The sequence below is a fragment of the Hevea brasiliensis genome, chromosome 10 (assembly GCF_030052815.1).
Source record: "Hevea brasiliensis isolate MT/VB/25A 57/8 chromosome 10, ASM3005281v1, whole genome shotgun sequence".
Classification (NCBI taxonomy): Eukaryota; Viridiplantae; Streptophyta; class Magnoliopsida; order Malpighiales; family Euphorbiaceae; genus Hevea; species Hevea brasiliensis.
This window is the reverse complement of record NC_079502.1, coordinates 3,816,980-3,844,320: the sequence shown is the minus strand read 5'-3', so window position 1 is coordinate 3,844,320 and position 27,341 is coordinate 3,816,980. Positions and strand designations below refer to the sequence as shown.

The 27,341-nt window shown below is 37.0% G+C and overlaps 5 protein-coding genes across 7 annotated transcripts; 1 reads left to right on the top strand and 4 right to left on the bottom strand.

The window, feature by feature from the left end:
- Positions 1–287: 287 nt before the first annotated feature.
- On the top strand, positions 288–4,801 carry LOC110651854 (uncharacterized). The gene is made up of 6 exons (XM_021807310.2): positions 288–824; positions 921–1,091; positions 1,397–1,567; positions 1,660–1,839; positions 1,953–2,409; positions 3,769–4,801. The coding sequence occupies exons 1-6, from the start codon at positions 561–563 to the stop codon at positions 4,728–4,730; spliced, it is 2,205 nt and encodes a 734-aa protein (XP_021663002.2). The 5' UTR covers positions 288–560; the 3' UTR covers positions 4,731–4,801.
- A 2,707-nt stretch (positions 4,802–7,508) lies between these two features.
- Positions 7,509–9,710, bottom strand: LOC110651847 (GDSL esterase/lipase At3g26430). The gene is made up of 5 exons (XM_021807297.2): positions 9,197–9,710; positions 8,857–9,066; positions 8,568–8,737; positions 7,937–8,207; positions 7,509–7,862 (listed from the first exon to the last, which is right to left on the bottom strand). The coding sequence occupies exons 1-5, from the start codon at positions 9,429–9,431 to the stop codon at positions 7,606–7,608; spliced, it is 1,143 nt and encodes a 380-aa protein (XP_021662989.1). The 5' UTR covers positions 9,432–9,710; the 3' UTR covers positions 7,509–7,605.
- Positions 9,711–9,845: 135 nt separating this feature from the next.
- On the bottom strand, positions 9,846–12,946 carry LOC110651834 (GDSL esterase/lipase At5g14450). 3 transcript variants are annotated; one of them, XR_002494267.2, is made up of 6 exons: positions 12,368–12,931; positions 12,046–12,255; positions 11,757–11,929; positions 11,081–11,351; positions 10,611–10,930; positions 9,846–10,457 (listed from the first exon to the last, which is right to left on the bottom strand). XR_002494267.2 is itself a non-coding variant. In XM_021807285.2 (5 exons), exons 1-5 carry the CDS (start codon positions 12,684–12,686, stop codon positions 10,671–10,673), a joined length of 1,134 nt encoding a protein of 377 aa, XP_021662977.2. In that variant the 5' UTR covers positions 12,687–12,946; the 3' UTR covers positions 9,846–10,670. The 3 variants fall into 3 exon arrangements, 2 of the variants coding, with proteins under 2 accessions (XP_021662977.2, XP_021662967.2); XM_021807285.2 differs by having other exon boundaries at positions 9,846–10,930; positions 12,145–12,255; positions 12,368–12,946; XM_021807275.2 differs by having other exon boundaries at positions 9,846–10,930; positions 12,368–12,930.
- Positions 12,947–13,416: 470 nt separating this feature from the next.
- Positions 13,417–24,150, bottom strand: LOC110651824 (eukaryotic translation initiation factor 4B2). Its single transcript, XM_021807266.2, has 3 exons — positions 22,578–24,150; positions 19,375–19,773; positions 13,417–13,822 (listed from the first exon to the last, which is right to left on the bottom strand). The coding sequence occupies exons 1-3, from the start codon at positions 23,714–23,716 to the stop codon at positions 13,798–13,800; spliced, it is 1,563 nt and encodes a 520-aa protein (XP_021662958.1). The 5' UTR covers positions 23,717–24,150; the 3' UTR covers positions 13,417–13,797.
- Positions 24,151–24,453: 303 nt separating this feature from the next.
- LOC110650937 (uncharacterized) lies at positions 24,454–27,288 on the bottom strand. Its single transcript, XM_058128943.1, has 4 exons — positions 27,106–27,288; positions 26,135–26,232; positions 25,875–26,011; positions 24,454–24,899 (listed from the first exon to the last, which is right to left on the bottom strand). Exons 2-4 carry the CDS (start codon positions 26,157–26,159, stop codon positions 24,711–24,713), a joined length of 351 nt encoding a protein of 116 aa, XP_057984926.1. The 5' UTR covers positions 26,160–26,232; positions 27,106–27,288; the 3' UTR covers positions 24,454–24,710.
- Positions 27,289–27,341: the final 53 nt, after the last annotated feature.

Genomic DNA, 27,341 nt, shown 5'->3' with positions numbered 1-27,341 from the left:
AATTATTCAAAATTTAAAAAATTAATTAATATATTTTTTAAAATAAAAAAATAAAAAATAATTTTATTAAAATAAAGAGAATATATAAAAATTTTTCTTTTTTAAATAAATAATTACTAATACACTATGAAATTAGTCATTAAGTGAAAATTTTATATAATTTATCATTGCATAAAATCAAATAAAATATTTGAAAATACCTCTAAATTAGGGTTTTTTTAAATAGGGAATTAAAAAGTAAGACTAAGATCAAGTGAATAATATGAAAAAAAAAAGTATAATTTTGTAGAAGTATAGCCAAATTTATTCTCTTTCCCTCCAAGTCGTAAACAGCTATGCCTTCAAACTTCTGATTAATTTTCCCAACGGCTTACTGCTAAAGATACCACTTTGAAGATTGACTCCTCAGGAACCCTAACTGCCCTCCATTAATTTTTACTTTGATTTCTCTTCACTCTGCTCTCCTCTCCCTTCCATTTTTTAGTTCTTATAGCCGTTGGAGCTCCCCGCTCTCTCTCTCTCTCTCTCTCTCTCTCTCTCTCTATGCTGTTTGGCCAAAAATGAACACGAAACCCACTACAGAACTGCCTTCTACTCCAGTTGTTTCTTGTTCTTTGAAGCGAAAGAGACCACCCAAGATTGAGATCCCAAATGTGTTGCAAGAAATCCAGGCTGATAAGCTCAAGTACAAAGACCTCACCCCAAGAAATGATCCCATTTGTTTCAGTGGGATTGGTGTTGGTGTCTCTGCTATTAAAGGCAATAAAAAGTTCATGGAAGATACCCACAAGATCGTTTCTTCCTTAAATGACACCTCAAACAAAGTAACCTCTTAACATAACAACGTTTCTTGATGAGTTCTTTTGTTTCCAAAAATTTTTATGATTTTTGGTTTCTTGGGATTGTTTGGTGATGTGCAGGGGTTTTTTGGCGTTTATGATGGGCATGGAGGGAAAAAGGCTGCGGAGTTTGTTGCAGAGAATTTGCACACTAACATTCTTGAAATGATGGTGAATGGTATAGGAAATGTATCGAAGGAGGAAGCTGTTAAAGCTGGATACTTGAAAACAGACCAAGAGTTCTTGAAACAGGTATATTTGCAATCTCACATTTCCTTTCACTTGTTTATATTCTTCAATCATATTCTGTTCTATTATTCATGCTTTTTCAGTAAGAACTCAAAGAAAAAGATGATGCTTTGCTCTTATAGATGGTGATTAGGAAACCTTCTAGGAAATTGGTTTGGATTATGTTCCACTGCGATAGAAATTCTGTGCTCATTATGATCTGTTGGTTAATATAACTCCGTAATTATAATTTTTAGCTTATAACAGAGCTTTTCTTGGTCCTTCTGTGCCATCATGTACTATCATGCTGAGTAATATGAATAATGCAGGGTGTAGTCAGTGGTGCCTGCTGTGTCACAGCCTTGATTGAAGGGCAGGAGGTTGTTGTCTCAAACTTGGGAGATTGCAGGGCTGTTCTTTGTAGAGGAGGAATGGCTGAAGCACTTACGAAAGATCATAGAGCAGAACAGGAGGATGAACGAAAAAGAATTGAGAATAAGGTGTTTATTATACTAAAGCTAAACTTGGTGAGGTCGTTCAAGAGAGAAGCTGTAGATAATGACTGATGTTATTCATTCATACTTTGATACAGGGAGGATACGTTGAGATCCATCGAGGTGCTTGGAGAGTTCATGGCGTACTTTCTGTTTCTAGAAGCATTGGAGATGCTCACCTGAAGGACTGGGTGCTGGCTGAGCCTGATACAATGATCTTACAGTTGACCTCAGACATGGAATTTCTAGTTTTAGCTTCTGATGGACTATGGGAAGAGGTGAGTTGGGGAACAACTTGTGGGAAGGTTTTATGCATGAACTTCGATGCCAGATCTTTAACTCATATGGTTTTGCTTGATTGTTGAGTTCATTGTGTGAATTTGTGGCCTAGGTTGGGAACCAAGAAGCTGTTGATACAGTGATTTCATTGTGTAAGCCTGAGAAGAAATTGGGATCCACAGGAGATATCCAAAAAGATGATGATGTTTATTTTGGTTGTGTAAATGTAAGTCCTTCATCAAAGTTGCGAAGGGTTTCCCTGGTAAAGCATCAAAAGGAATCAAAACAGTCACCAACAAACAAGCAGACAGTTGGTACCTTGAAAGACATTCAAGATGACTTCAAATGTGAAAATGAAAGTCCTCCATCAAAGTCAAGAAGAATTTCATTGTTCAAGCGAATAAACACCAAGATTGATTCACCTAATAAAGAAAACGGTGTCCATAAGAGGGGACCTGCCTCTATGGGGGGGCTTGTTGCTGCTTGTAAAGAGCTAGTCAACCTTGCTGTGAAAAGAGGTAGTCTAGATGACATCACTGTGATGGTAATTGATTTAAATCACTTCAAATGTAACAATTGATATGTGGATTAGTGTAATCATGTTGCTTAATCACACTCTCATTTATATTACATATCTGAATCAAAACCTTGTAGCTGCTTAGAGATGTGGCTCTCAATTCTAAGGATCCTTATAGATCACATTAGCTAAGCAATAGTTTCAGTAATTTCATGTTAACTTTCACATTCATTTCCATTTTGTTTAAATAACTCATTTTCTTCAAACACAATACAAGAATAAACTCATCACATGGTATCAACAATGATTATACCAAATCTCGATTTCTTAAGCAAGATGAAGTTTGAAAAAATCAACCATTATAAACAGCTGATTATACTAAAACCAGGTAAATAATTTGCCGGGAAGTTACGTTCATAGGATGTTCTAACATAAGAAATCAGAATTCGGCTTACTGATCCCACCTGCATGTATTCTGATTATTATCTTATATAATTTGATTATGATCTCTTCAAATATGCCATGAGTTTATAATACTCAAATTAAGTATAGAAGGGACCAAGTGTTGGACCTGATCTGCAATATCAACTTTAGATTCCTACAAAAAACTGAGAAAGTTAAAAATCTATAATTATAAAATAATTAGTTTCTATTTACGCCACCCACATGCTCTTATAGTGAAAGCAAGCTTCATTTCCCACATCAACCTCATTGGAAGATGCCTCGTCTACTGCAGATAAGAAGTTAGACGAAGAAAAATTACCTCCAATAAAAATGAAAAGCTGTTGCTAACAACTTTTATCATGTTTTTTTACTTTTTTTTTTGGGATCTTTTTGAATATTAAATTTATAATCTTAAGCAGATTTTAACAAGCAATGTCTGATTGTGTGATAATTTTTGTCCCATAAAGAGAACTTTTTCGTTCTCCTTTGAAAACCAACAAACCTTTATCCTTTCTGGGAGTACACCAAAAGGTTTTGTTTGCCTTTCACGGCGCAAGAAAAATATGATTTAGTGAAGATAAAGCCTGTGACTGAAGCTAACCAACTTTAGAAGAAGGGAAAAAAGAAAGAGAAGTTGGAATCAAGGGGAAGGAGGAAAAAAAAAAGAATGAATGAAAGGCTTAGACGTTCTGAATATAATTGAGTATGAAATGTGCAGCTTTTCCCTCATTTCTCGCTCCTCTTCTCCTTCAAAACTGCTAGTTTGGAAGCAAACAAGGCATAAATTATGGAAGTGAGGTTGTTGAGTTGATGATTCCAAGCTTTCCAGAAAACATCTGACAGCATATATATATGAGAAGATCTTGATCATCCCTGTTCTATTCTATTCATGTTTCTTTGTTCACCTTTAGCTAGTTAATTGTGTAATTTGAACCTTTTTGGTAGAGTATCATGCATGATTCACTAGGTATCCCTGCTTGCTTCTCATCTAGCGAGAAGCAAACCAATGAACCAGCTGCAACCTTAACCAGGCCAGGCCAGAGTGTATCTATGTCAGTATATCGGACAAAATTAGGAGGTCACTGCCGTTTGATCACCATCACATGGTGCAAGAACCTGTTACTACATGGCCTCTCTCTTTCTGTTCAATCAACAAATGGAAACAACGAGCATTATTACCAGTGCAAGATCGAATTGAAGCCATGGTATTTCTGGAGAAAACAAGGCTCCAAGCAATTTGTAGTGGAAGGTAAGACTACTGTTGATGTGGTCTGGGACCTTAAGGCTGCAAAATTCAATGGCGAGACAGAGCCACAATCAGGCTACTATGTTGCTATTGTCTTTGAAGGGCAAGTGGTTTTACTTGTTGGTGATCTAAGGAAGGATGCATATCAAAAGACACGATGCAGGCCTGCTCTTATTGAACCAATTTTGGTGTCCAGAAAGGAACATGTGTTTGGGAAGAAGAAATTCACAACAAGAATTAAATTTCATGAGAAAGATCTCAAATTCCATGAGATTTCAGTTGAAAGCAACAACAATAGTAGCCGCAGCAACGACAGTAGCATTTGTGGGTTTGATCTTGAACTAGAGATAAAGATAGATGGGCAGCTAGCCATTCAAGTTAAGCACCTGCAGTGGAAGTTCAGGGGCAATGAATCCATCCAGGTGAGTAAAAGTATAGTAGTAGAGGTTTATTGGGATGTACATGACTGGCTCTTTGGTTCTGGTCCAAGGCATGGTCTGTTCATATTTAAACCAGTTTCATCATCATCATCATCATCATTGTCTTCTTCTTCTTCAACTCCATCATCAACCTCAATGCCATTGTTGACCATTCAAGAAGTTTCTTGTGGGCCATTAGAGGATGATAATGCAGGTGGATCATCCAGTTTTTGCTTGTTTTTGTACACTTGGAAGGTAGAATAATTGGCGCATTCAAGTTATTGATTATCAACCTCCAGAATCATATCCTAGGCATTAAAGAGGGATGTATGGTGCTCTGCTGTCAGTTGAGAATCAATTTGGAAAATGATCAACTAAATTGTGATCGTACAGAGAGAGGGTGATGAGAAGCATATGGACCCAAATTGAGCTGGAAGTTTGTCACAAGTAGACAAGAATGAACAATCCAGATTGGATATCACATAAGCATGCTCAATAATTCCTAATCCTAGCTATCCAGCATTAATAATTTTCTCCTACTTTTGTATTTATGTTTATCCATGAAATGTCAATAATATTTTTGTATCAGAGTGTGATGTTTATATATATGCGTGTGTGTGTGTGTGTGTAGATAGTTCAGTGGACCAGTATCTTGATTGCCTTGGTGTTGCACCTCTGGCTTAAATTGAATTCTACCTATGGGATATAGAATGCTTTAAATCTGGAGTTGAAAATTCAGGGTTTTCCCACTACTCTTAATGGATTGGTGTAAAGCTGTAAACATAGTTTCAAATTTTATTTAAAGCATAGCTTAAAAATCGGTAGAAGAAAGTGCATTCTGCATTATATTTATGGAAATTTATTTTTTTAAATAAAGAAAGAAAAAAACAGGTTAGCAACTGGCCATGACCAAACATTAGAGCTGATAGAGTTAGAATTAAGTCTTTATTTTCCAATTCCCTGTCTAAAAATAAAAATGAAATCAACAAAAGAAAAGGTAGCAGATGGCCCATGACAGCCAGCCTCTCACGTGCCACAGAACCACAAAGAGAATACAAAATGCTTACATATAACTTGGTATGGGGACTACCCATATGTTTGGTGTGAGAAAACTAAAAAGCTGCTTGTCTCTTCCATCAGCTTTTCAAAAGTTCTTTAGAAGATTGAGTTTTTAAAACAGCTCAGGTCAGGGTTAACAGTTCCAACTTTCAAGTGAATCAGTGGTCCATTCTTTTGACAGGCCATTTTCAATGAACGCTGACTCAACTCAACTCAACTAAGCCTTTATCCCAAAAATTTGGGGTCGGCTATATGGATTCGCTTTTTCCACTCTGAACGATTTTCAATGAACGCTGACAATAAAAAAAAAAATTACTACTTGGTGTATGAATTTTATCTTATGTTATAGTTTAATCTTTAAAATTAATTATTTAATCTCTGTATTTTATGCCTGATGAATGGAGGAAGAGTATTTTAGTACATATGTTTAAAAATAAGGGAGATATACAGAGTTGCTCAAACTATAAGGGAATTAAACTCATGAGCTATACTATGAAGTTGTGGGAGAGAGTTGTGGAGTATCGACTACGTCATGATACTTCTATCTCTCTCAATCAATTTGGTTTCATGCCTGGTCGTTCAATTATGGAAGCGATCTTTCTCATTAGAAGCTTGATGGAGAAATATATGTGAAGAAAGATCTACACATGGTTTTTATTGATTTGGAGAAGGCTTATGATAGTGTTCCAAGAGAGGTCTTATGGAATGTGTTAGAACAAAAGAGGGTATCTATTAGGTACATACAAGTATTGAAAGATATGTATGAAGGAGCAACTACTATTGTGCGCACAGTGGAAGGGGACACAAGAGATTTTCCGATCTCAATTAGATTACACCAAGGATCAGCCATAAGCCCTTACCTTTTTACATTAGTTTTAGATGAACTGACGAAACATATACAAGAGAGTATTCCTTGGTGAATGATGTTTGCGGATGATATTGTTCTGATAGATGAGACACGAGAAGGAGTCAATAGAAAGCTAGAACTTTGGAGAAGTACTCTAGAGTCAAAGGGTTTTAAGTTAAGTAGAACGAAGACAGAATACATGCATTGCAAGTTCAATGAAGGCCAAACTGGTGATAGGGAAGGAGTTAGTTTGAATAGAGTGATACTGCCCCAAAGTAATCACTTTAAATATCTAGGCTCAGTCCTTCAAGTAGATGGGGGATGTGAGGAGGATGTTAGTCATAGGATTAAAGCCGAATGGTTGAAGTGGAGACGTGCCACGGGAGTTTTATGTGATCGTAAGATTCCCAATAAATTGAAAGGAAAATTTTACCGTATAGCCATACGACCGGCTATGTTATATGGTAGTGAGTGTTGGGCACTGAAAGAGTCGTATGCATCTAAGATAAGAGTTGCAGAGACGAGAATGTTAAGGTGGATGAGTGGCCATACTAGACTAGATAAAGTCCGTAATGAGAGTATTAGAGAAAATGTAGGAGTTGTGCCAATTGAAGATAAGTTGAGAGAAGGGAGATTGAGGTGGTTTGGTCATGTGAAGCGTAGACATACGGAGGCTCCAGTTAGACAAGTAGAGCACATTAGGTTAGAGGATAGAAAGAAAAAAAGGGATAGATCTAAATTGACTTGGAGGAGAGTAATACAACATGACCTAGAAGCATTACACATTTCTGAGGATTTAACCCAAAATCGTTCAGAGTGGAGAAAGCGAATCCATATAGCCGACCCCAAATTTTTGGGATAAAGGCTTAGTTGAGTTGAGTATTTAATCCCTGTATTTTGCATTATATTATATTTTAATTCATAAATTTTGAAAATTAATTATCTGGTCTTTAGATTTTGTATTATATCATACTTTAGTCTCTGTAATTTTAATATATAGAATAATTTAGTCATTCTGTCGATTGATAAAATTGTTGTAAACTTTAAAATTACGTAAACTAAATTAATTGTTCTATATATTAAAATTAAATGACTAAATAATTTATTTCTCAAAATTCAAGGACTAAAGTATAATATAGTGCAAAACACAAGGACCAAATAATATAATTTATTGGGGTTTTAGAGCTCAATCATTGAAATGTACAACGGTGGAGAAAGGAAAATACAAGAAGATCAGTGTTGACAGGCTATTGTTAATGGAATTGGTGGATCTGAGAATGATCCATTCACAATTTGTTGGAAAATCCATTTGTTAGCTGCCTCTGTGTAATGAACTCCATCCCAAATTATCCTCACAGATGGATCTTTGCAAGAGTTGGCTATAATCACCTCCTTCCCATTCACAATCTTCTTGGCACCACATCTTGCTAATGTGTTGTAATTATACTTGCCACCATGGCCACAACAAGCTATAAAAGGCTTTGTGAATCCTGCATAACAGACATTCATATTATTATTGAACTACTGATTCAATGAAGTATTTGGTATGTGGCAAGCTACTTACCAAATTTTTTGGCTTGAGTTATTAGTTTGTACTTGAGGGAATAGATATCTACATAAGTAATGGCAGCCAGAGGAAGCTCTGTCCTGAGTTGAACCACTGCTGCTTTCAATTCCCGGTTGAAATATTGAGACACCTCATTGAATGGACTAGCACAACCATATTTATCTATTTGGGATGCTGTGATTAGAAACCTGTCCAAAGAGTAGGGAAGACAACCCACTGGGCCTGTGTTATGTATCCAAAATGATCTTCCTCCTTGAGCATACACAGCCTGCATCTCACCAAATCACAAGTAAATATGCATTCTTCTTATTTAATGGAGGTCTAATAGCTGATGGATTACATTATCCTGCAAGAGCTAATCCTCTTAATTGGTGAAGACTTGAACGACCTTTTCACTCTCTACATCTTAAAAGCATAGAAAGACCAATCAAATTACTCCTTATTGACTTAGTGCAGTTTCTTTTGTGCACAACAACGCTTGCAAAGTCAAATTGACTCTTCTAATAGAAAGAGACTCAGAATTTAACTCTTGATTTTTTTAATTATAAAATAGAAAGCTGGATTACTAAACTATTATTAACCTAATAACCACAGATGGGTAATATGTTCATAACCAGAAGGGATTTACCTTAACAGCATTGGAGAATTGGGCAAGCATATCAGGGACAGAAGCTTTTACTTGTTCAATGGTCAAATTAAGCTTGTAACCAGCAGTGAGGTCGTTCTGACCAATATCAAAGGTGTACAAAGCACTTGAGAAGTAATCTGCCTTGGGCAACAATGTCTCAAAAACACCCCCTGTAATAGTAGATTATTCCACAAACCCACATGAACATGATCAAATCTACATTCATCTTCTCCAAAGTTATTGAAGAACAATGCAAGAAAATTGAAGAAGAGAGATGAAATTAATGGACCTTGATTACGGTACTCGTGGGATCTTTTGTGGAAGTCTGAGAATTGAACCAATTGTACATCTAATGAAATTGGACTATACCCACTTTGATGCATGGTGGTGTTTTGAGGTCTGATGGTTGATCCAGCCGTGGCAAAATTGGCTCCATGGCTAAAGTTTGAACCTACTGAGTTCAAATAGGCACTCAGATATGGCAATCCCAAGCTCTCCGCTGAAAATTTACACCACCACATCAAAACACTTCACATGTCTGTGACTGTACTTAAAGCAGCAATGAATTAATGCAAGCCTTTAACAGTTTCAAATGATGATTATAATGTTTTTTTGATACAAATGGATACCTAAGAAATCAATGATGAGACGGCCGTCGGAGTAGCGACCAGCAGGGTGGTGGAAGAAAGTCTGCCCATTGGGAGCAGGGGCTTGTCCAAATGCTGCGGAGAGCCCACCTGTGTCAGAATTTGAATCCCCAAAGTTGAATATGGCAGGAAACTCACATGAAGATTCTAAGACTGATGCCATTGATACCAAGAAGACCAAGCCCAACACAACATGTCTCAACCACCCAGACTCCATTGAGATCAGAAAGAGAAGAAAGATCGAGATTTTTTCTGAGGAGAGAAAGAATGAGAAATTGAATTGGGAATTGATGAGCCCTGAGATCTGGTTTGGGAATGGCCTTTGCTTTATCTGTCTTGGCCTGGGTTTCTGTTTCTTCTCTGTTTCTTTTGGCAACGGTCAAGTCCAATTAATTTAAGCTATTTTTGGATATATGTGGCTGGAGTTTGCTACTATTTTGGTGCGTTCCATAACTATTTTACACAATGCAGGTAGTCTTGAAATTTCATCAACTAATTTTTACAATGTGATCGCATTTGGCTATATCCAGATATGGTAAAAATCCCCTGAAAAATTGATAGAATCCAGTAGAATTACAGAAAGAAAGCTAGAGATTAGAGAGAAGAAAGACTAGAGGCGAGAGAGAGAAACTGAAGAGAGAGAGAATTCTCAAGATCTTATTCCACACTCAACATTTTCACAATTACAGTTATTTATCATATGGACTTACAACAGATTCCCAATTAGTTACAACGAATTCCAGCTCAACACAACAGCTCTGCTATTCTGTTATCCATCAACCTATCAACTTCTCTTATTGGTTTTGAAACCATTATTCTCCCGCCAACATCATTCCTCTACACGTACCGTTTCGTCTGTAACAATAATCCCCTTCCCAGGAATCCTTGTCCCCAAGGAAAAGAAAGGAAAGCACAACTGTATCTCATCAGCATATTCCCAAGTAGCATCAGCAGGGGAGGAACCTTGCCAATGGATTAAAAGTTGAGTCACGGTTGCATTACAACGTTTGACTAGCCGCCTGTCTAAAATAGCTTTCCATCTTTGTCAGCTACAAAGCCAAGGGATGAGGAGACACCCCTCACCCAGCACACAAAGATTTGTCTGTATCACCTTAACGGTTCATTTTCAGCACAAAAATAGTACAATAAAAATGGCTATAATTGTTGAGACAAGCTTAAGAGCAGAGTCACAAACATAAGTTTCTCGGCTCCTGTTCAACCTTGCTGCTTCTGAAGTTCTGATCTACAAAAAGTTCAACAGTTGCAGTAAAATAAGCCAAAATTGATCCATTTCTTTACAACATGAACATTCGAGTTGTTGAATATTTACCAAAGAAAAACCTGAAGTTGAATCAAATAAAAAAAGTAAGAAACAAGAATTCATGAGAATGATTACACTCAAAACAAAGGAATAGTTAATGCTAGTTTCAAATTGTATGAAAGTTATGATCAATGCTCATTTTGACAAAGGAACAGGCTTGTGACATGCTTCAATGATGGGAGTTGCAGGGTCTGACAAGAAGCCATCCAGAATCCTGTTAGCTATGATCTGATTTGCAGCCTGAGAATAATGTATGCCATCCCAACTAATATAGAGTTCAGGGTTGCTGCATGGATCCCCAGAAATTTCTGTCCCATTCACCATTGAATTTTTCCCACATGGAACACGGTAATCCCCATAATATCCACAGCAATATCCAAGTGGATCAGCAAAACCTGCAGAACCAATACACAAGTAAAAGATAAAGAAATGTAAATGAATTTGAAAGTGAAGCTTGTACATCAGACGCGCAGCATCAATTGTTCTGATTTTTCAAACTATTTCCTGTAAAATGAAAACAAGGATAACATAAAATTGAAGCTTACCCTGTTTCTTTGCTTCAGAAATTAATGAATACTTAGCTGTATAGATATCAGTACAAGTAAGTACTGCATCGGGGAGTTGCTTTCTAAGCTGGGACACCTTATCTTTCAGCTGTCTGTTAAATTCTTGGGCAATTTCATTGTGGGACTTCACACAACCATTTTGGCCCTTATCCCCAGGCTTTGGAGGATAATATATAACATCATAAGGTAAGCAACCAATAGGACCAGTATTGTGTATCCAAAATATTCTTGCTCCCAGTTGATACAGTTTCTGAAACAATAAATCACAGAACAACGATTTGTTTATCATTGTCAAATCATGCCTCCCAGCAGAACAAGAGTAAATGAAGATGACTAGATGGATTAAAGAGTTCCCCATTGGCATTTTTGTTTTCTTTTTCCCTAATGATTTATATTTGAACATATTCAGTAAATGTTGGAAATCAATCAATAGGAGCAAGAAAATTACAGTAACAAGTAATGAATAGCAGAAATAAACAATATAGATAGTATTGCTATAGATATTCTTCAGAAAATGTTGCATCAAATGCTCAAAATTGAGACAGCTGGCATATGCTTATTTTCTGTTTTGTGAGGTCTGAATTGAGCATATTTTTCTCTCCGAAGGACCTATATAATGAACATACAATACTGCAGAGAGGCAAATTAAAGTTACCTCCACTGCATGAGCAAACTGAGTAATGATACTGGGTATAGATTCCAGCATTTGCTTCTCAGTCATCGACTTAATCCAAGCATGAAGATCATTCTGTCCTATATCTAATGTGTATAGTGCCTTGGAGAAATCCTCGGGTCTTGGGAGCCTACTCATGATGTAAGAGCTTCTACCTGAGCAAAAAGAATCCACAAACTGATAACAATAAGCTTAATAATAGGATTAGAAATTCAAGAAAAAAAGAAATGTTAATTGAGTTTCTATTTTTTCATCCAACAATTTATCCTACTTTCATTGTATAGCTCAAGAGTTCGTTCCTTGAATTGTTCAAACTGCAAAAGTTGTATGTCAAGAGAAATGGGGCTAAAACCACCCTCAAATATTCTACCATCCACTGGCTGTATTGTAGAGCCTCCAATAGCAAAATTTGCACCATGCTGAAAATTTGTCCCAATAGAATCTAAGTAAGCATCCAAGTACGGTAATTCCAACTTCTCAGCTGCAAATATTTGTGAACAAAATCAACAAAAACATACAGTAGGAAACTTTACTCTTGAAACTCGCAGAAGATAGATCCAAGATCAAGATCAAATCCAAAGTGATTGACTAACCGATGAAATCAATGATGTCACGCCCATCACAGTAGCGCCCAGATGGCTTATTGAAGAAAGAGTAGCCATTAGGATAAGGAAGTCGATGAAACGCTGCGGATTTGCTGCCAGTATCAGAATTCGAATCGCCGAAGTTGAATATGGCAGAGAAAGGGCAACCATTTGAGCGATCAAGAATCTTCCTACGATCTCTCACCATAAAAACTGAGAATGCAAGTACTAGAGAAAGTGCTAATGCCACTGCCTGAAGAGTGTGTTTTAGCCCCCATGGACCCTTCCATCTTCTGCTGATGATGCTAGCGGGTCTTGACCAGTTCATGATAGAATATTACTAGTTCTTCTCTTTCTCAGACAACTTTCATCAAACGGGTAAAGTGATGTTGTTAAGGGCCAAGTAATTTTTAGGTGGCCTTTTGTCGACAAAATGATAAATTGATAGCCATTAGTTGGGTTTTATGTCATAGTCTTACCCACCTGACCTCGTTGGTTGATTTCTTTTATTTTACTCTTTTCCTATTTTACTCCAATTTTATTGTTTAATTAATTTTGAAGTTCAGATTCCTTTCTCATTCGTCCACAACATTTAGATACTCTAACATGTGAACATAGTTTTGAATCTCGATAGTTATAAATTGCTGGAATCTGACAAGCACTTGATAGAAAGAATGAAGAAGAAATCAAACTAAAACAACAAATCTCCAATTGCCCACTGACTGAACCTAGATAAGGACTACTCATTACTCGATGCATACTTGGACAGCATCCGCTCAATGCATTACTTGGAATCCATGGGGTATAGGCATCGCATAATTGGAGTCAACAGCCATTAGCATTGTATTGAACAAATTTTAACCTTTTCTGTATCTATAACCATTACAATAGCCCGAAACACCAGCACCATATACTGCTGAAGAGAATATTGGCTCAAAAAGAAATAAATCAAGTCAAAAGAAGACTTCCAAATAGGATACTCAAATGTGGCAGTAAGGAGGTACCTCAACCACAAGCATGGTATAGTGTAAGATGAGAGAAATAACAAATAAACCCCATCAAGCAAAGTAGCTTCCTTCCTTGTAAGAACAACAGAAACAGAAGCTAACTGTGTAACACTTGAAATGATCATCACAAAAATAAACTAGCGAGTCCCCTAATGTTTAACTGGTCATTAAAATTTGAGTCCCTACCAAATAATACAGGCTTGTTTCAAAACAGAACAAAGAAGGGGAAAAATGAAATTTTACATAGTCAAAATGCAGCAATAGAATAACACAAGCGTTCCCAATGCTATTACTCATTATCCTTTGCTCCATTTACCAGAGCAAAAACAAGAGAACAATTAAGGAAAAAAAAAAAAAGATTGGCAAAATATTATTTGGCTCTGGTCATCAAAAGTTGAAGAGAGAACTCAATATATCTACAGTATCAGTTGCTCACCATTTCTCCCTTGACCTTGACCTACCAAATAGCAAACATCATTAGCATTAGGGATTCCCTTTTTTCCTTGTAACTGGCATCAAAGTTAGAATATGCACATTGCTGAGAAAATATAATTACAACTATAATTACTCTGAATGTGGATGCAGTGACAATAAATAATATAAGCCAGCCAATTTTACACTCAGTAAAAAACACGTATCATTCATTCAGAACATGGTTAGGTTTTAACAAAATAACTGTGCATAAACTCCAAATGCATCTGCATAAAAAAAAAAAAAAGCCCCTCAAAACCGCCTGACGAATTCCTGGTCCCCCTTCTTCAACCAGACCAACGGTACAGTCCAGTTTGAACCTTGAATTTTTTAAAAAGAAAAAAATTTGAAAACTATTTCAATTATATTCACTTAACCCAGATTAAACTTGAACTTCCCTTGAATTGGAACCAACTCTGCCTAAGTAATTTGCGCTTAGCCGGTCCCAAGCCCAGATAAAGGAGGAGGGTTGCGGTAGGTGACAACTAAAAATTTCGTCACACCTTATGACATGGATTCAAATGATATAAACGTTGGGGCGTCTTCTACTAACGATACGCTACATCGGAGCCGGGTGTAGTGAAAAATATGCAAGGGTGTAAGGCGTTCACCGAAAGCAACGCGTCATGCCGGCGCCCGGGTGTGGTGTGGTATTAAGTGAGCAAGGGTTCCCACGTCATGAACGGGTGTGGGTAAAGAAGTTAGTCCATAGGACAGATAGTAGAACAGATAGTGGAATAGAACACAAGATAGACATAGAAAATAATAAAAGATATCATTGAAGGAGACCAATTAGGAAGGAGCAGAATAGGAGGAGGATCAGGGTTGATACTTGGAATGTTAGATCACTTACAGGAAAATTAATGGAGCTTGTGGATGCCTTGGAAAGGAGAAGGGAGAATATTGCTTGCATTCAAGAGACTAAAAGGGTAGGAGAGAAACGTAAAGAAGTGGGTAATTCAGGGTACAAACTGTGGTTAAACGGAAAGGAGAGAAACAAGAACGGAGTAGGCATAATCATAGACAGGACATTAAAAGACGCAGTAATAGCTATGAAAAGAGTAGAAGATAGAATTATACTAGTAAAGCTAGTACTAGAAGGAGAAACAATAAATATAGTTAGTACTTATGCCCCACAAATAGGACTAGACAGTGAGAGTAAACAAAAATTTTGGGAAGATATGGATGATTTAATGCAAAGCATACCGAATGAAGAGAATGTTTTCATTGGTGGAGATTAGAATAAACATGTAGGAAGTGATAAACAAGGTTATGAGAATGTTCATGGAGGTTTTAGTTTTAGCAATCGAAATGAGAAGGGAAAAAGCATCTTGGATTTTACTATGGCATAGGACCTAATACTAGCAAATACCTACTTTATAAAAAGAGAGTCACATTTAGTGACTTTCAAAAGTGGGCAACATAGAAGCTAAATTGACTTCCTCTTAACCACGAAGACAAATAGAGTTATATGCAAGGATTGCAAGGTTATTCCAGGAGAGGCTTTAACAAGTCAACATCGGTGGGTGGTCTTGGATGTCAAGTTTAGGAATAATTCAAGTAAGGTCAGAAGAAATAGTGTAGCTCGAACAAAGTGGTGGGAGTTCAAAGCAGTAAAGCAAGTAAAGTTAAAAATTAGCTTCTTGAGTCCGAAATATGGAAGCTGGGTATGGAAGCCAATGATATGTAAATACAGATGGCATCAAAGATTAGAGAAGTAGCTAGAAAAGTACTTGGAGAGTCTAAAGGACATGGACCACCCTCAAAAGAGAGATGGTGGTAGAATGAGGAAGTACAAAAGGCAGTAAAGAGAAAAAGGGAATGGTATAAGAAATTACCCAAATGTGATAACAATGAGGCATATGAACAGTACAAGATAGCAAAGAAATAGGCAAAAAAGACAATTAGTCAAGTAAGAGCACAGGCATTTGAAAAGTTATATGAGAAACTTAGAACTAAAGAAGGAGAGAGATATTTATAGATTAGCAAGGAGGAGAGAAAGGAAATGTCAAGATCTTAATCAAGTTAAGTGCATTAAGGATAAAGAAGGAAAAATGTTGGTAAAAGATGAGGACATTAAAGAAAGATAGAGAAATTATTTTAATAATCTCTTTAATAATAGTCAAAATGGTAATAGCGTGAATATATATTATAGAACAATAGAAAAGAATATGAATTATATTAGAAAGATTAGATCTTTAGAAGTAAAGGAAGCACTTAAGAAAATGAAAGTGGGTAAAACCTGTGGACCCGATGAAATACCAATTGAAGTGTGGAAGTGTTTGGGAGATATGGGACTGGCATGGTTAACTAAATTATTTAATAAGATTCTAAACTCAAAGAAAATGCCTGATGAATGGAGGAGTATTTTAGTACTTATTTTTAAAAATAAGGGAGACATACAAAACTATTCAAACTATAGGGGAATTAAATTCATGAGTTATACTATGAAGTTGTGGGAGAGAGTTGTGGAGCATTGACTACGTAATGATACTTCTATCTCTCTCACTCAATTTAGTTTTATGCCCGATCGTTCAACTATGGAAGCGATCTTTCTCATTAGAAGCTTGATGGAGAAATATAGATATGCGAAGAAAGATCTACACATGTTTTTTATTGATTTGGAGAAGGCTTATGATAGCGTTCCAAGAGATGTCTCATGGAATGTGTTAGAACAAAAGATGATATTTATTAGGTACATACAAGTGTTGAAAGATATGTATAAAGGAGCAACTACTATTGTGAGCACAGTAGGAGGGGACACAAGAGATTTTCCGATCTCAATTGGATTACACCAAGGATTAGCCATAAGCCCTTACCTTTTTACATTAGTTTTAAATAAATTGACGAAACATATACAAGAAAGTATTCCTTGGTGCATGATGTTTGCGGATGATATTATTCTGATAGATGAGATACGATAATGAGCCAATAGAAAGCTAAAGCTTTGGAGAAATACTCTAGAGTCAAAGGGTTTTAAGTTAAGTAGAACGAAGACAGAATACATACATTGCAAGTTCAGTGAAGGCCAAACTGGTGATAGGGAAGGAGTTAGTTTGAATGGAGTGGTACTGTCCCAAAGTAATCACTTTAAATATCTAGGCTCAGTCCTTCAAGTAGATGGAGGATGTGAGGAGGATGTTAATCATAGGATTACAGCTGGATGGTTGAAGTAGAGACGTGCCACGAGAGTTTTATGTAATCGTAAGATTCTCAATAAGTTGAAAAGAAAATTTTACTGTACAGCCATACGATCGACTATGTTATATGGTAGTGAGTGTTGAGCACTTAAAGAGTCATATGCGTCTAAGATAAGAATTGCAGAGATGAGAATGTTAAGGTGGATGAGTGGCCATACTAGACTAGATAAAGTCCGTAGTGAGAGCATTAGAGAAAAGATAGGAGTAATGCCAATTGAAGATAAGTTGAGAAAGGATGATTGAGGTGGTTTGGTCATATGAAGCGTAGACATAAGGAGGCTCCAATTAGACAAGTAGAGCACATTAGGTTAGAGGATAGGAAAAAAAAAAAAAAAAGGGATAGACCTAAATTGACTTGGAGGAGAGTAGTACAACATGACCTAGAAACATTACATATTTATGAGGATTTAACCCAAAATCGTTTAGAGTAGAGAAAGCGAATCCATATGGTTGACTACAAATTTTTTGGATAAAAGTTTAGTTGAGTTGAGTTGAGTTTTCCCTTGAATTGGAACCGTGGGGAACTGCCAACCTAGGGGTCCTGTTCAGGTTCACCTAGCCATGAACCAAAAGCACTGGCTGCGACCCAGTTCCCTAAGCTTGTGACTAGAATGCACAAAAAACTGGAGCAATCCACTCTTCAAAGTCATGTCAGAATAATAACCATTGTAGCAAAGAGCACTTTTTTTTTTTTTTGGGGGAAGGGGGGGTGTTTGGTTAATGGACTCTTTCATATTACATAGGGCTCTAATTTTACTTAAAAAAAAAAGATAGAGAGACAAAAAGCCTCTTTTGACCCTTAAGCTAAAATCAAATAATCAAATAAGCCCCCAAACAAATTGACAGTTAAATAGGCCCTTTACCTCTCAATGTCGATCAAATAAGTCTAAAATTAACGTCGTTGACTAAAGACATTAAATATTTAATAAAATAAATGAATAATGATTAAATATTATTTTTATATTTTAAATAATTAATAATTAGAAATTCTTAATTAATTACAATTTTTTTTTTAAATGAACCTGGTTATCAGCCTCCTGCTTCTCCTCTCATTCCTTTTTTTCTTCATCATCACTAGAATAAATAATCTAAAAAATCCAGGTTTAAGAATGCGGTGATGAACAGAGCAGCGAGATGAAAGAAAAAGTGGGAAAGAAGCAAATCCAAAAAAGAAAAAAAGATTACTGCTCCAAAATGCCAGCAGAACTACCCACATTTTTGAAACACATTAATCAACCCACATTGCTCAAAAATCCCAGCAGAACAATCCCAACAATACCCACTCCAAAATACCTTGAAATCAGTACAACCCATGGTAAAAGATTTCTGTCAGGCCTTCCATCAAACAAGTTGTGGATATCACAAGCAATCAAACTTTGGATATCTTTGATAATGTATATATCTGAATGGTCTTGCATGGAGTGCTCTAAGAACAAATCGAAAGAGAAGTTTATTTAACTGTTCGAAGATAAGTTTTTTTAACTGTGGGAGTTTGGAAGGGAATGCGTTAGGCAAAGGAATTGGTGATTGGGAGTTTAGATTAGTTGGGTACTGCTAGGAGTGTGATCCTTCGGGAAACAACACTCACAGTCATCCATGTGCATAATATGCCTCCATTGTAGTTGCTTTTCCCTTGTTGCAACACTCACTGTTGTCCATCGTTGGCATTGGCTCCACCATTATTGGCAACCTCTCGTATTGGCAACGATTGGTACCTTATAGCAATTTGAGACAGGTGAGTCCTCTAGTGGTGACGGCATACAACTTGCTGGTGACATGGTTGAAATCAAAAGGCGCCAAGGAGGTTGAGGAGGAATGGGTTAACAAGAAGAAGAAGAAGAAGAAGAAGAAAAAGAAGATGTAAAGGAGTAAGACGAATGCAGATGTGTTAATAATTTTTATTGATTTTAAATTTTCTATTTCACACAAATAAAAAATATTTTTTTATAAATATTTACCGATAAAATAACAGTTTGAACTTAATTGAATTAAAATTAAAATTAAGTTATAAAGGGTTTATTTGATCTATTATAAAAACTGAAGGGTTTATTTGATTTTCAATTTTGTTTACGGGCTTATTAGACTATTTGATATTAGTTTAAGGGCCACAAGAGACATTTTGCTTGAAAAAAGGTCCAATAATATTTTGCTCAGTTTAGAAACTTTTTTCCATAACCAACTGCTAGAGATTGACTCCCTGTATCAACAACTCCCTCACGGATACGAGACTTTTGAAGTTCTAGTTGATTAGTCACAAGGGTGGGGAACTGGAATTAGCAATGACAATGAAAAGAAAAGAACATAAATACAGGAGAAAAAGCAATTACTGTATTTTTACCTGTCAAAGTCTCTGCTACCAACAAATTCTCTTTCCCTGCCACCTTGAAATTGTCTTCTGTCATCACCAGGCCTTGTCCATATATCTTGTGTGCCACGTGATTGAGGCCTGTCCGTGTACTCTATACTTCTAGACTCATCAAAAGACCCAGATCGAGAAGGTGGTCTCTCAGAGAAACTAGCAGACCTGCCTGTCCCAGAACCCGGCCTTTCAATGGCTTTCTGCCCAAATCGAACTTTGTCATCCAAATCACGGGTGAGATGTTCTAATTCCTTTTCCTTCTGAGATATTATATCTTGCAAATTAGGTTGGTCTTCACCAGGCCCTTGCAGAGATTTCTGGTCCTCCTTTAAACGCTCTATTTCTTCTTTCAACAACTTCTCCTCCGGTGTTGGAGTCCTGAAACAGTTTGTATAATTAGAAAGCAAAAATACAAGGAGTATATAAGTCGCATATAAAAAATGACAGGCAGTGTTGTTGATCGACAAAGAGGTAGAAGTAACAATAATTAGAAAGCATCTACAAAAAGCAGAAGAAACTATCATGATAAACTGAAATAGATACAATCGAGGATGTTGACAGCTAAACAGCTCCAACAAGGTGCTTAAAGGAAAAAAGGCAGTGGAGAAAGTAAACTGATTAACAACAATGCTTTGTTGCTATCAGCGAGCATTAGGAAATTGTTGAGTGAAGATTAAGCAGGGCCCACATATTACATGTACAAAACCAGATGAAATACATTGCATTAAATTGTGGTCGTAAAAAATATCTCAAGTAAAGATGAAGTGATGGAAGACAACATTAGACTACAAAAGGGAGTAATTAACAGTGACGAACTAGAGAGAGAGAGAGAGAGAGAGAGAGAGAGAGAACCCATCAAGAAAATGGCCAACATTGCATGGCACTTCAACATTAAATTTATCAAAAGCCCAATTCAATATAGGATTCCATAAAGTTTCAACTAAAGAATCACAAATGCAAGGAAGAAGAAGGGAGAATTAATTGTGGAAATGAAAAAGGAACCATAAAATGCTGGCCTTTTGCCTTAAGACCATCCAGATACACTAAAATAGCAAGGTTTTCAATCCATCAAGCCAATAAATCAACCACCTAGGCTAACAGACAAGGTCTTCAATGCAATTAATATCTGATCATTCAAATAATAATGTAGGCAGCTAGGTGCTACACATGCCGAACTAATCCTAACATGCATGTTTCACCAGCAATATTGATTCTAGCATCAAGAAGCAAATACAAATAAACAAGTGGTGAACAAGCCACGAATTGCATCATTGGTACAAAAATTACACTTCTGAAGTCAAGTTCAGAAAAAGAATTATGAACGGACATGTACACAGAGTTCACTTGGTCCAAGCACAAGTAATTTAAGCCCCATTTTTTATCGTGGTTTCACCTGATTATCAAAAATGCTTTTTTCATATGTTCCCTTCCTGGTTACTGGGGAAAGGGAGTCAAAGTGTCAAACTGCCTTTCACCCCACTTTTGGAATTAAACTGATGCATTAAGTCAAAATGGTGATTGCAATTATCACAGTTGCACATATTTTTCTCCCATGATTAAGATCTTTAGTAACAACACTACTTACAGTGTGACTAAGAAACACAAAACACCAAATTTTAATTGCATTAACAACCCAACAAGATAAATTAAATTACCATGCTTTCAAAATAAACCATGTCATTTGACAACAAATATGCATCCAAATTCAATACAACAATAAGTTATAATTAAGATGTGATCAAATATAATGCAAAACAATTTTGTCCACAAATTATAAAGGTGGGAAAAAAAGATATTATTTTATTTGCAGGAAATCCACGGCATGCAACAATCAAATTTGAATGGAAAATAACTAGCACCAGGAAACTCATGTTTTGGCACTAACTCCCAGCCAACACATTCATTATATCATAATTAATCAGTATGTCAAGAACGAATTTTTGCATGTTGTAATAATTGCAACAAAAATCTATTACCAAAATGAGAAGTGAAAGCAAAAATATCTAATGGGGAAAGTCTAGGAGACTAGAAATGTGAGTGTGTTTGTTTGAACTTTCAACAAATGTGTTGATAATTTAAAAAAATGATGATGTGAAAACATACTCAATGACACATTGTTCAAGAACCACAAGGACTAGGGTAAGTCAACTAGATGAACTCAATAAAGCTTGTGAAATGAGACTTGCGCTCAAGTATAGCAAATGAAGCAAAGTGTAGCCTGTTCGATTTTTGGCTCAGTCTACCCAAATTTGGGTCATTTGAGTTCAATGGATGAAAAGCTCATCTAAAAGAGCAACTTATTATTTTTTTTTCATGTATATTTGCTTGCTGAATACTAGAACCTAGTAGCAAGCAACTCGGCCATAACTGAACACTTGGCAAACTAAGCAAGATTAAGAGCATCATATCTTAGCAGATTCATATTAAATTAATAACCTCACAATGCTGCAAAGAGTTCTTTGGTTAACAGTTCAGAATTGCACATATAAGAATAACAATACACGATGCCTAGGCATAAAACCCAGAAAGGATTGGTTAGAGTTCCTCAACATTTGTTTTATAATAGCCACGAATTGAGAATTTAAGCACAAGTTATAAAATTATAGCATGTATTCTTTTCATCACAATGCAAGCAATGAGCTCAATAGCTAGCGGCTACCAAATTTGTGTGGAAGCATCATCTTCATTGCCTACTTAAACAGAAACTAATGGACAATTTCTCCCAGACAACTTGTACAAGACAGACCCACACCATATTCACAGATTTATCATTTCAAGATATGCTCTACATGAAGAGATAATATTCGACTAATCAACACGCTAGTGTGCTAATAAGGTTGTCCAAATAAAGCTAAAAGAGAACACTAATCCAACAATTATGATTACAACTAGATATGTTAAAGCAGTTTATCCATTGTATTATATTAATAATCCTAAATCATTGGAATGTACCTCAAACTATTGCCATAGAATCATTGATGGCTCTAAGTTCTATAAGCCCAAAAATATTCAAAATCTACCCACTTCAATGATAATTGGATAAGAAGTATGTTAAGCATTTAAGCATTCCCAAACCATCAATGTGTTGTAGCCAATGCAACAAAAACATCAACATTGATTTCTTAATGGTTTGCCACAAACATATATCATATGCAAATTGAAAACCTTCACAAAATACAGACCTGTCAACACTGCGATGCTCCAATTCAAGATCAATCTTCCGCCAATCCTGACCTCTTTCCTCCAACAACACTTCCCTAGGCTTTGCGTCCCCAAAGGGATTCACTTTTGGTCTTGGCTTCAATACCAAATTCTCTAATCCCTGCTGCAGCCCCGGCCCCTCCGATCTGGCGGAATGCGCACTTGAAGGCCTGCTCGAGTGTGCACTGGTGGGCCTGCTTGAATGTGCGCTCGTCTTCTTAGCTTCTAACTCCATCTCAATCTTTTTCCAATCCAAGCCTTTCTCTGCCAACACCTGTTCTCTCGGCCTCGCTTCTCCGAATGGATTTGACCTATTTGTTTTAACCGACTCATTAGCACCTACATCAGCTTTCGGAGGATCTAAAACCAATCTAGGCCTCTCCCGCTCCGGCTCACGATATCCTCCTCTTGTCCACCGATCAGGCTCAGGTCCTGAATCTCGAAAACCCGAACCAAAAGTAGATCTAGCAGGAAGAGGTTTTTTAGCACTGCCCCAATTATCAACCTCATCAGCCCTAGAACCACCTCCCATACCACCACCACCACCACCGAGCGAACCGTAACGATTTTGGCGGCCAGAATCAAATGAAGGGAGTGGCTTTTTTGTCACTGCCCAATTATCAGCCTCATCCGCTCGCGAGGGCTGATCATAGTCGGAAACCCTAGGAGGTGCACCCCTTCGTTCTTCATCAAATCCACCATACTGCCTTCTACCACCTCCCCATGACCCATCGGTGTCATCGCGGTCACGCATACGACCTGGAGGTGGACCAGTCCGCCCATAATTGGAAAACCCGCCACCTCGACGGCCATACTGCGTTTCCTCAGGGGAACGTTCTTGCGGACCAGTAGGAAGCCGAAGCATCTCATCAGTAGTTAAGCCTTTAGATTCTACCCCGCGACCACCACCTAAGCCACCGGAAGAGGAGTAGAACTCGTTGAGAGACATTTTCTTCTTCTTAGGCTTGGCACTGACGGCCTCTTTGAGGCTGGGGAAGTTCTGAGACTCGGCGGAAGCGCCGCCGGAAGTTGCGGCGGTTTCGGCGGCAGCCGCTTCCTGCTCCTCACGCTCGACATCGGCGGCCCAGTTGCCGATGGGGCCCCAAGCCTTATTAGACATTGGTTAACAGCAAAATAAAAAATCAAATTAAAGATCTGAGAAATGAAAACGAGGAAGTGAAGAGATCGTTAGCGTATGCAATCGGATAATATGGAGATAATGGATAGGCAATGAGCTGGGGCTCCGTCAAGGGAGCCGGAGCTCCGAGAACATGCGATGAAGAAGGGGAGGGAACGTCACAGTTGTTACTGTGTGCAAGGGTTGGTTTTGGTTTTGCCCTTTCTGTTTCCAGGGACCAGAAAAAAAATAAATTGAAGAACAAAATTTTAAATGCTTTTTATAGAGAGGAGCGGAGAGGAGGGCGATGAGGAGTTGGGAGTTAGATCACGCGCGGGTGATGAAAGTGGTAGTCACGGTATCATCAGATGGTGGTGGTGGTGTGGTGGTTCCTGTAAGTGTCCAGTTGCATGGATGGTGGATGGAGGGCTGGGTGTGAACTCTGAGACTCAGAGAGTGTGATGGTGTGGCCCACTTTTACGTGGAATTTGTGATTTTCGAGTTCATGGCAATTGACGGTCAGGATTATTTTGGAAACTTTAATTTTTAATTTATTTTAAAATTAAAATTTAATTATTGTAGTAAATATGAAAATATTAATGATAAATTATTTTTTAAAACGGCTTTTTTTTTTTTAAATAGCATTACAATTTAAACTATTTAGTGTAAAAAAAAACTATTTATTTATAAATAAAGATAAAATATTAAATTAAATACATTCACTTATAATGACTCGAAATAATAAAATTAAAATAAATTCAATCATTTCAAAAATTATTCCAAATACATGAATTCTCTTATAAATTCATTTGAATTAATTCTTTTAATAAAATTAAATTGAAATTTATTATAAGATTATCGTCTAACTTAACAATTCCAAATACAAGCCAAACAGCTTGCCAGTGGCAACACCATGAGCACTGCTCAAAACACCATCTCAAATTCATTGGCAGAGGCCATAATTGTTTTACCTGTGCCATTAGTCCCAAGAACAACTCTAAGGCCACCATCCTGGATAATGGAAAGCCACCATAAATATACTGCTGAAATGGATCGATTCAATTAAGAGAAATTCTCCATCTATGCTTGAGCACCTCCCTGATGACACCAACGATAGATTCATTTTTGGCCCTGTGTACGCGAACCAATGTGTCTGGCATGAAATATGGTCCTTCATTGTCCCCACCTGCAATGCAATGCAATTTCTTAACCTGATATTGCAGACTAGTTCCCCAAGAAGCAGGATTTCCATCTTCCCAAATTATCCCTATATTATTGTCCTCACTTTACCCAAAGCAATAGTAGAAAAACTTGTTGAAGATTACAAGAACTGAAAAATCTTTTCAAAAGGGAAACGCATTCCCTTTCCAACCATGTATCTCTAGAGAATTGGGCACAAATAACGCAGTTTAGCAAACGTGCTTACCAATGCCGAAAAAAAATGAACAACAACTTTGTGGAAGGAAAGAAAAGGATCAAACCAGATTATTGAGCAGGATCAATAAGGATAACAACGAAGTCTGCTGTTAGGCCTTTTTTCAATTAATCATACAGCAGTTGTCTATCATAAGAAAAAACAATGGAAAGAGACAAAGCTATGGGAAGCGACATAAAATGCTTCCAGTTGGATGAAGCAATCAACTACAAATGATGTGCATGCTACCAACAGAAAGCAAGATTGCCAATTTAAAGAAGAAAAAGGAAAATATCTAAGCCTATGGTTACTTCATTATAAATTAAGCTATTTGCTTCTTGTTTCAGCCTTTAAGAAGCTATTAGCAGTTTTCAAATTCAATTGAAGTGAAACAGATGAGGGGCATGGGAACTCTTTACTGAGGTTGTTGTCTTCAGTCAACTTAATACGGCATACAGAAAAATGGGAAGAGTAAATTTTACTGCTGCAATTTTACATTGTTAGATCGGAATTGCAGAACTGAGGATTACAGAATCACCAGAAATTCTATGAAGAATCCATGAGTGGCCCTGAAAAATCAGTTACCAATGGCAAAGGGAACAGCTAATACTGGGTTTTATTTTTATTTTTATTTTTTCAGGCGGCACCATCAAACAAGATATGCAACGTTTGTAAGGAATACCATTTATTGAATCAAATTACATGTTCCCATGAAGTAATTTCAGCACCTACTTCATCAATGCTCACCATCAAGAGAATAGAAGCAGGGGGAGGAATTAATAGCAGTAAAATCCATTGGTCAAAACTGGAAGGACTCATTGGTGCATAAGGATTCCATGCTTGGCTACGCATGGGTGGCCCCATGCCATCATGAATAGGTGTAGCTGCAAATGCAAGAGAAAAGCAAGAAGATAAGACAATAAGTGAATGTAACAACAATATTTGATTACAGATATTGGCAATTAAGAAAGAAAATGAAGTTTCCAAAAAAAAAAGGTTCGCAAAACCTTCAATATCTGTCATTGGTGTCATATATGGATGCAGTGGAGTTCACAAAGGATGAGCTGGTGTTTCACTCCCCAAACCATATCGAGGTGGTAAATCACTGGCAAATATATGAACATATAAAATCAGAGAGACAGAATCTTGAAAGTTGTTCAAACCATTACATGCAGAATTTCACATTTACCAGCGTGGGGCTGGAACAACCACATCATGGCGATCAACTGTATATAGAACAGCAATTACAGTCCATACAGGAAACAGGAAATGAATATGCCAATTATTTATGTTATATTGATAAAGACTTGCCAATGACAATCTTCATTTGGGCCTCTAATTCAACTTGAATTGATTTGTGGCATTTTATTTCTATAACATGACCATAGTAGCCACTGAAACGACCCTGACATATTCTTATTCTATTACCAACTAAAGAATCATGTCCTCCCCTTCCACCTCTATTCCTTCCACCAGCTGTAGCATTAAGTAGAAGTAATAACGCCTTTTAAGAAGAATATTGATGGCATTATACTCCCTCTCTCTCTCTCTCTCTCTCTCTCTCTCTCTCTCTCTCTCTCTGGTAAAAAGCAAGTCAATAAATTTCATTTTATGATAAAATTTGTTTGCAGATGAAGCCTGGACCATCGGCAACTTACACTCCAGGTGAGGACCTCCTCTAGATAATCTCCTAGGTAAGGGTGGTATGCGACGGGGAGTCTTGCCATATCTCATGTAGGAATTGCCCTTTAAAGTAGGTGGATAAGTGAGCTTAGAGTCAATTTGGTTTAGATCATTTTACTTGATTTAACCACTAAAACTTATTTGATTAATTTTTACTATGAAGTTCATGCAGAATCTAAATCATACAGGCCCCAAAGAAGCAAATAATGAAAACTATGGGCTAAAGACAATTTTAAATAAAAAATAAATATTTAGAAAACAGCCAAAAAAAAAAAAGACAACACAGAATTTTTACATTTCTATCACCACTTATTGTTGGTCCTCCCAGTCTCCCGCCAGAACACAAGACTAGGATATAGCGCAAGCAAATCCTGCATGCTCAAGATGATGGCAATCAAAGATGAAAAGGATTCCTCCTCTATAGATGTGTTTAACAGGGCCTTGTTTCCCCTAAGAAGATAACAGGGATAAATGCTAAAACATTCTTTCCAAAGCACACATGAGAAAATAAGATTTGATCAAACGCCACAC

Coding starts and splice junctions, on each gene's coding strand:
- LOC110651824 (XM_021807266.2), bottom strand. CDS start 23,716: ATGTCTAATAAGGCTTGGGGCCCCATCGGCAACTGGGCCGCCGATGTC. Junction 19,774..22,577: donor GAGCATCGCAGTGTTGACAG/GTCTGTATTTTG, acceptor AAACTGTTTCAG/GACTCCAACACCGGAGGAGA. Junction 13,823..19,374: donor GGTAGCAGAGACTTTGACAG/GTAAAAATACAG, acceptor GCTATTTGGTAG/GTCAAGGTCAAGGGAGAAAT.
- LOC110651847 (XM_021807297.2), bottom strand. CDS start 9,431: ATGGAGTCTGGGTGGTTGAGACATGTTGTGTTGGGCTTGGTCTTCTTG. Junction 9,067..9,196: donor TCTCATCATTGATTTCTTAG/GTATCCATTTGT, acceptor GTAAATTTTCAG/CGGAGAGCTTGGGATTGCCA. Junction 8,208..8,567: donor AATTCTCCAATGCTGTTAAG/GTAAATCCCTTC, acceptor GGTGAGATGCAG/GCTGTGTATGCTCAAGGAGG.
- LOC110651834 (XM_021807275.2), bottom strand. CDS start 12,686: ATGAACTGGTCAAGACCCGCTAGCATCATCAGCAGAAGATGGAAGGGT. Junction 12,256..12,367: donor TGACATCATTGATTTCATCG/GTTAGTCAATCA, acceptor AAATATTTGCAG/CTGAGAAGTTGGAATTACCG. Junction 11,352..11,756: donor AGTTTGCTCATGCAGTGGAG/GTAACTTTAATT, acceptor TTATTGTTTCAG/AAACTGTATCAACTGGGAGC.
- LOC110651854 (XM_021807310.2), top strand. CDS start 561: ATGAACACGAAACCCACTACAGAACTGCCTTCTACTCCAGTTGTTTCT. Junction 1,568..1,659: donor GAAAAAGAATTGAGAATAAG/GTGTTTATTATA, acceptor ACTTTGATACAG/GGAGGATACGTTGAGATCCA. Junction 2,410..3,768: donor TGATTTAAATCACTTCAAAT/GTAACAATTGAT, acceptor ATGATTCACTAG/GTATCCCTGCTTGCTTCTCA.
- LOC110650937 (XM_058128943.1), bottom strand. CDS start 26,159: ATGACACCAATGACAGATATTGAAG. Junction 26,012..26,134: donor ACCAATGACAGATATTGAAG/GTTTTGCGAACC, acceptor TTGCATTTGCAG/CTACACCTATTCATGATGGC. Junction 24,900..25,874: donor CTGCTTCTATTCTCTTGATG/GTGAGCATTGAT, acceptor ATTGCATTGCAG/GTGGGGACAATGAAGGACCA.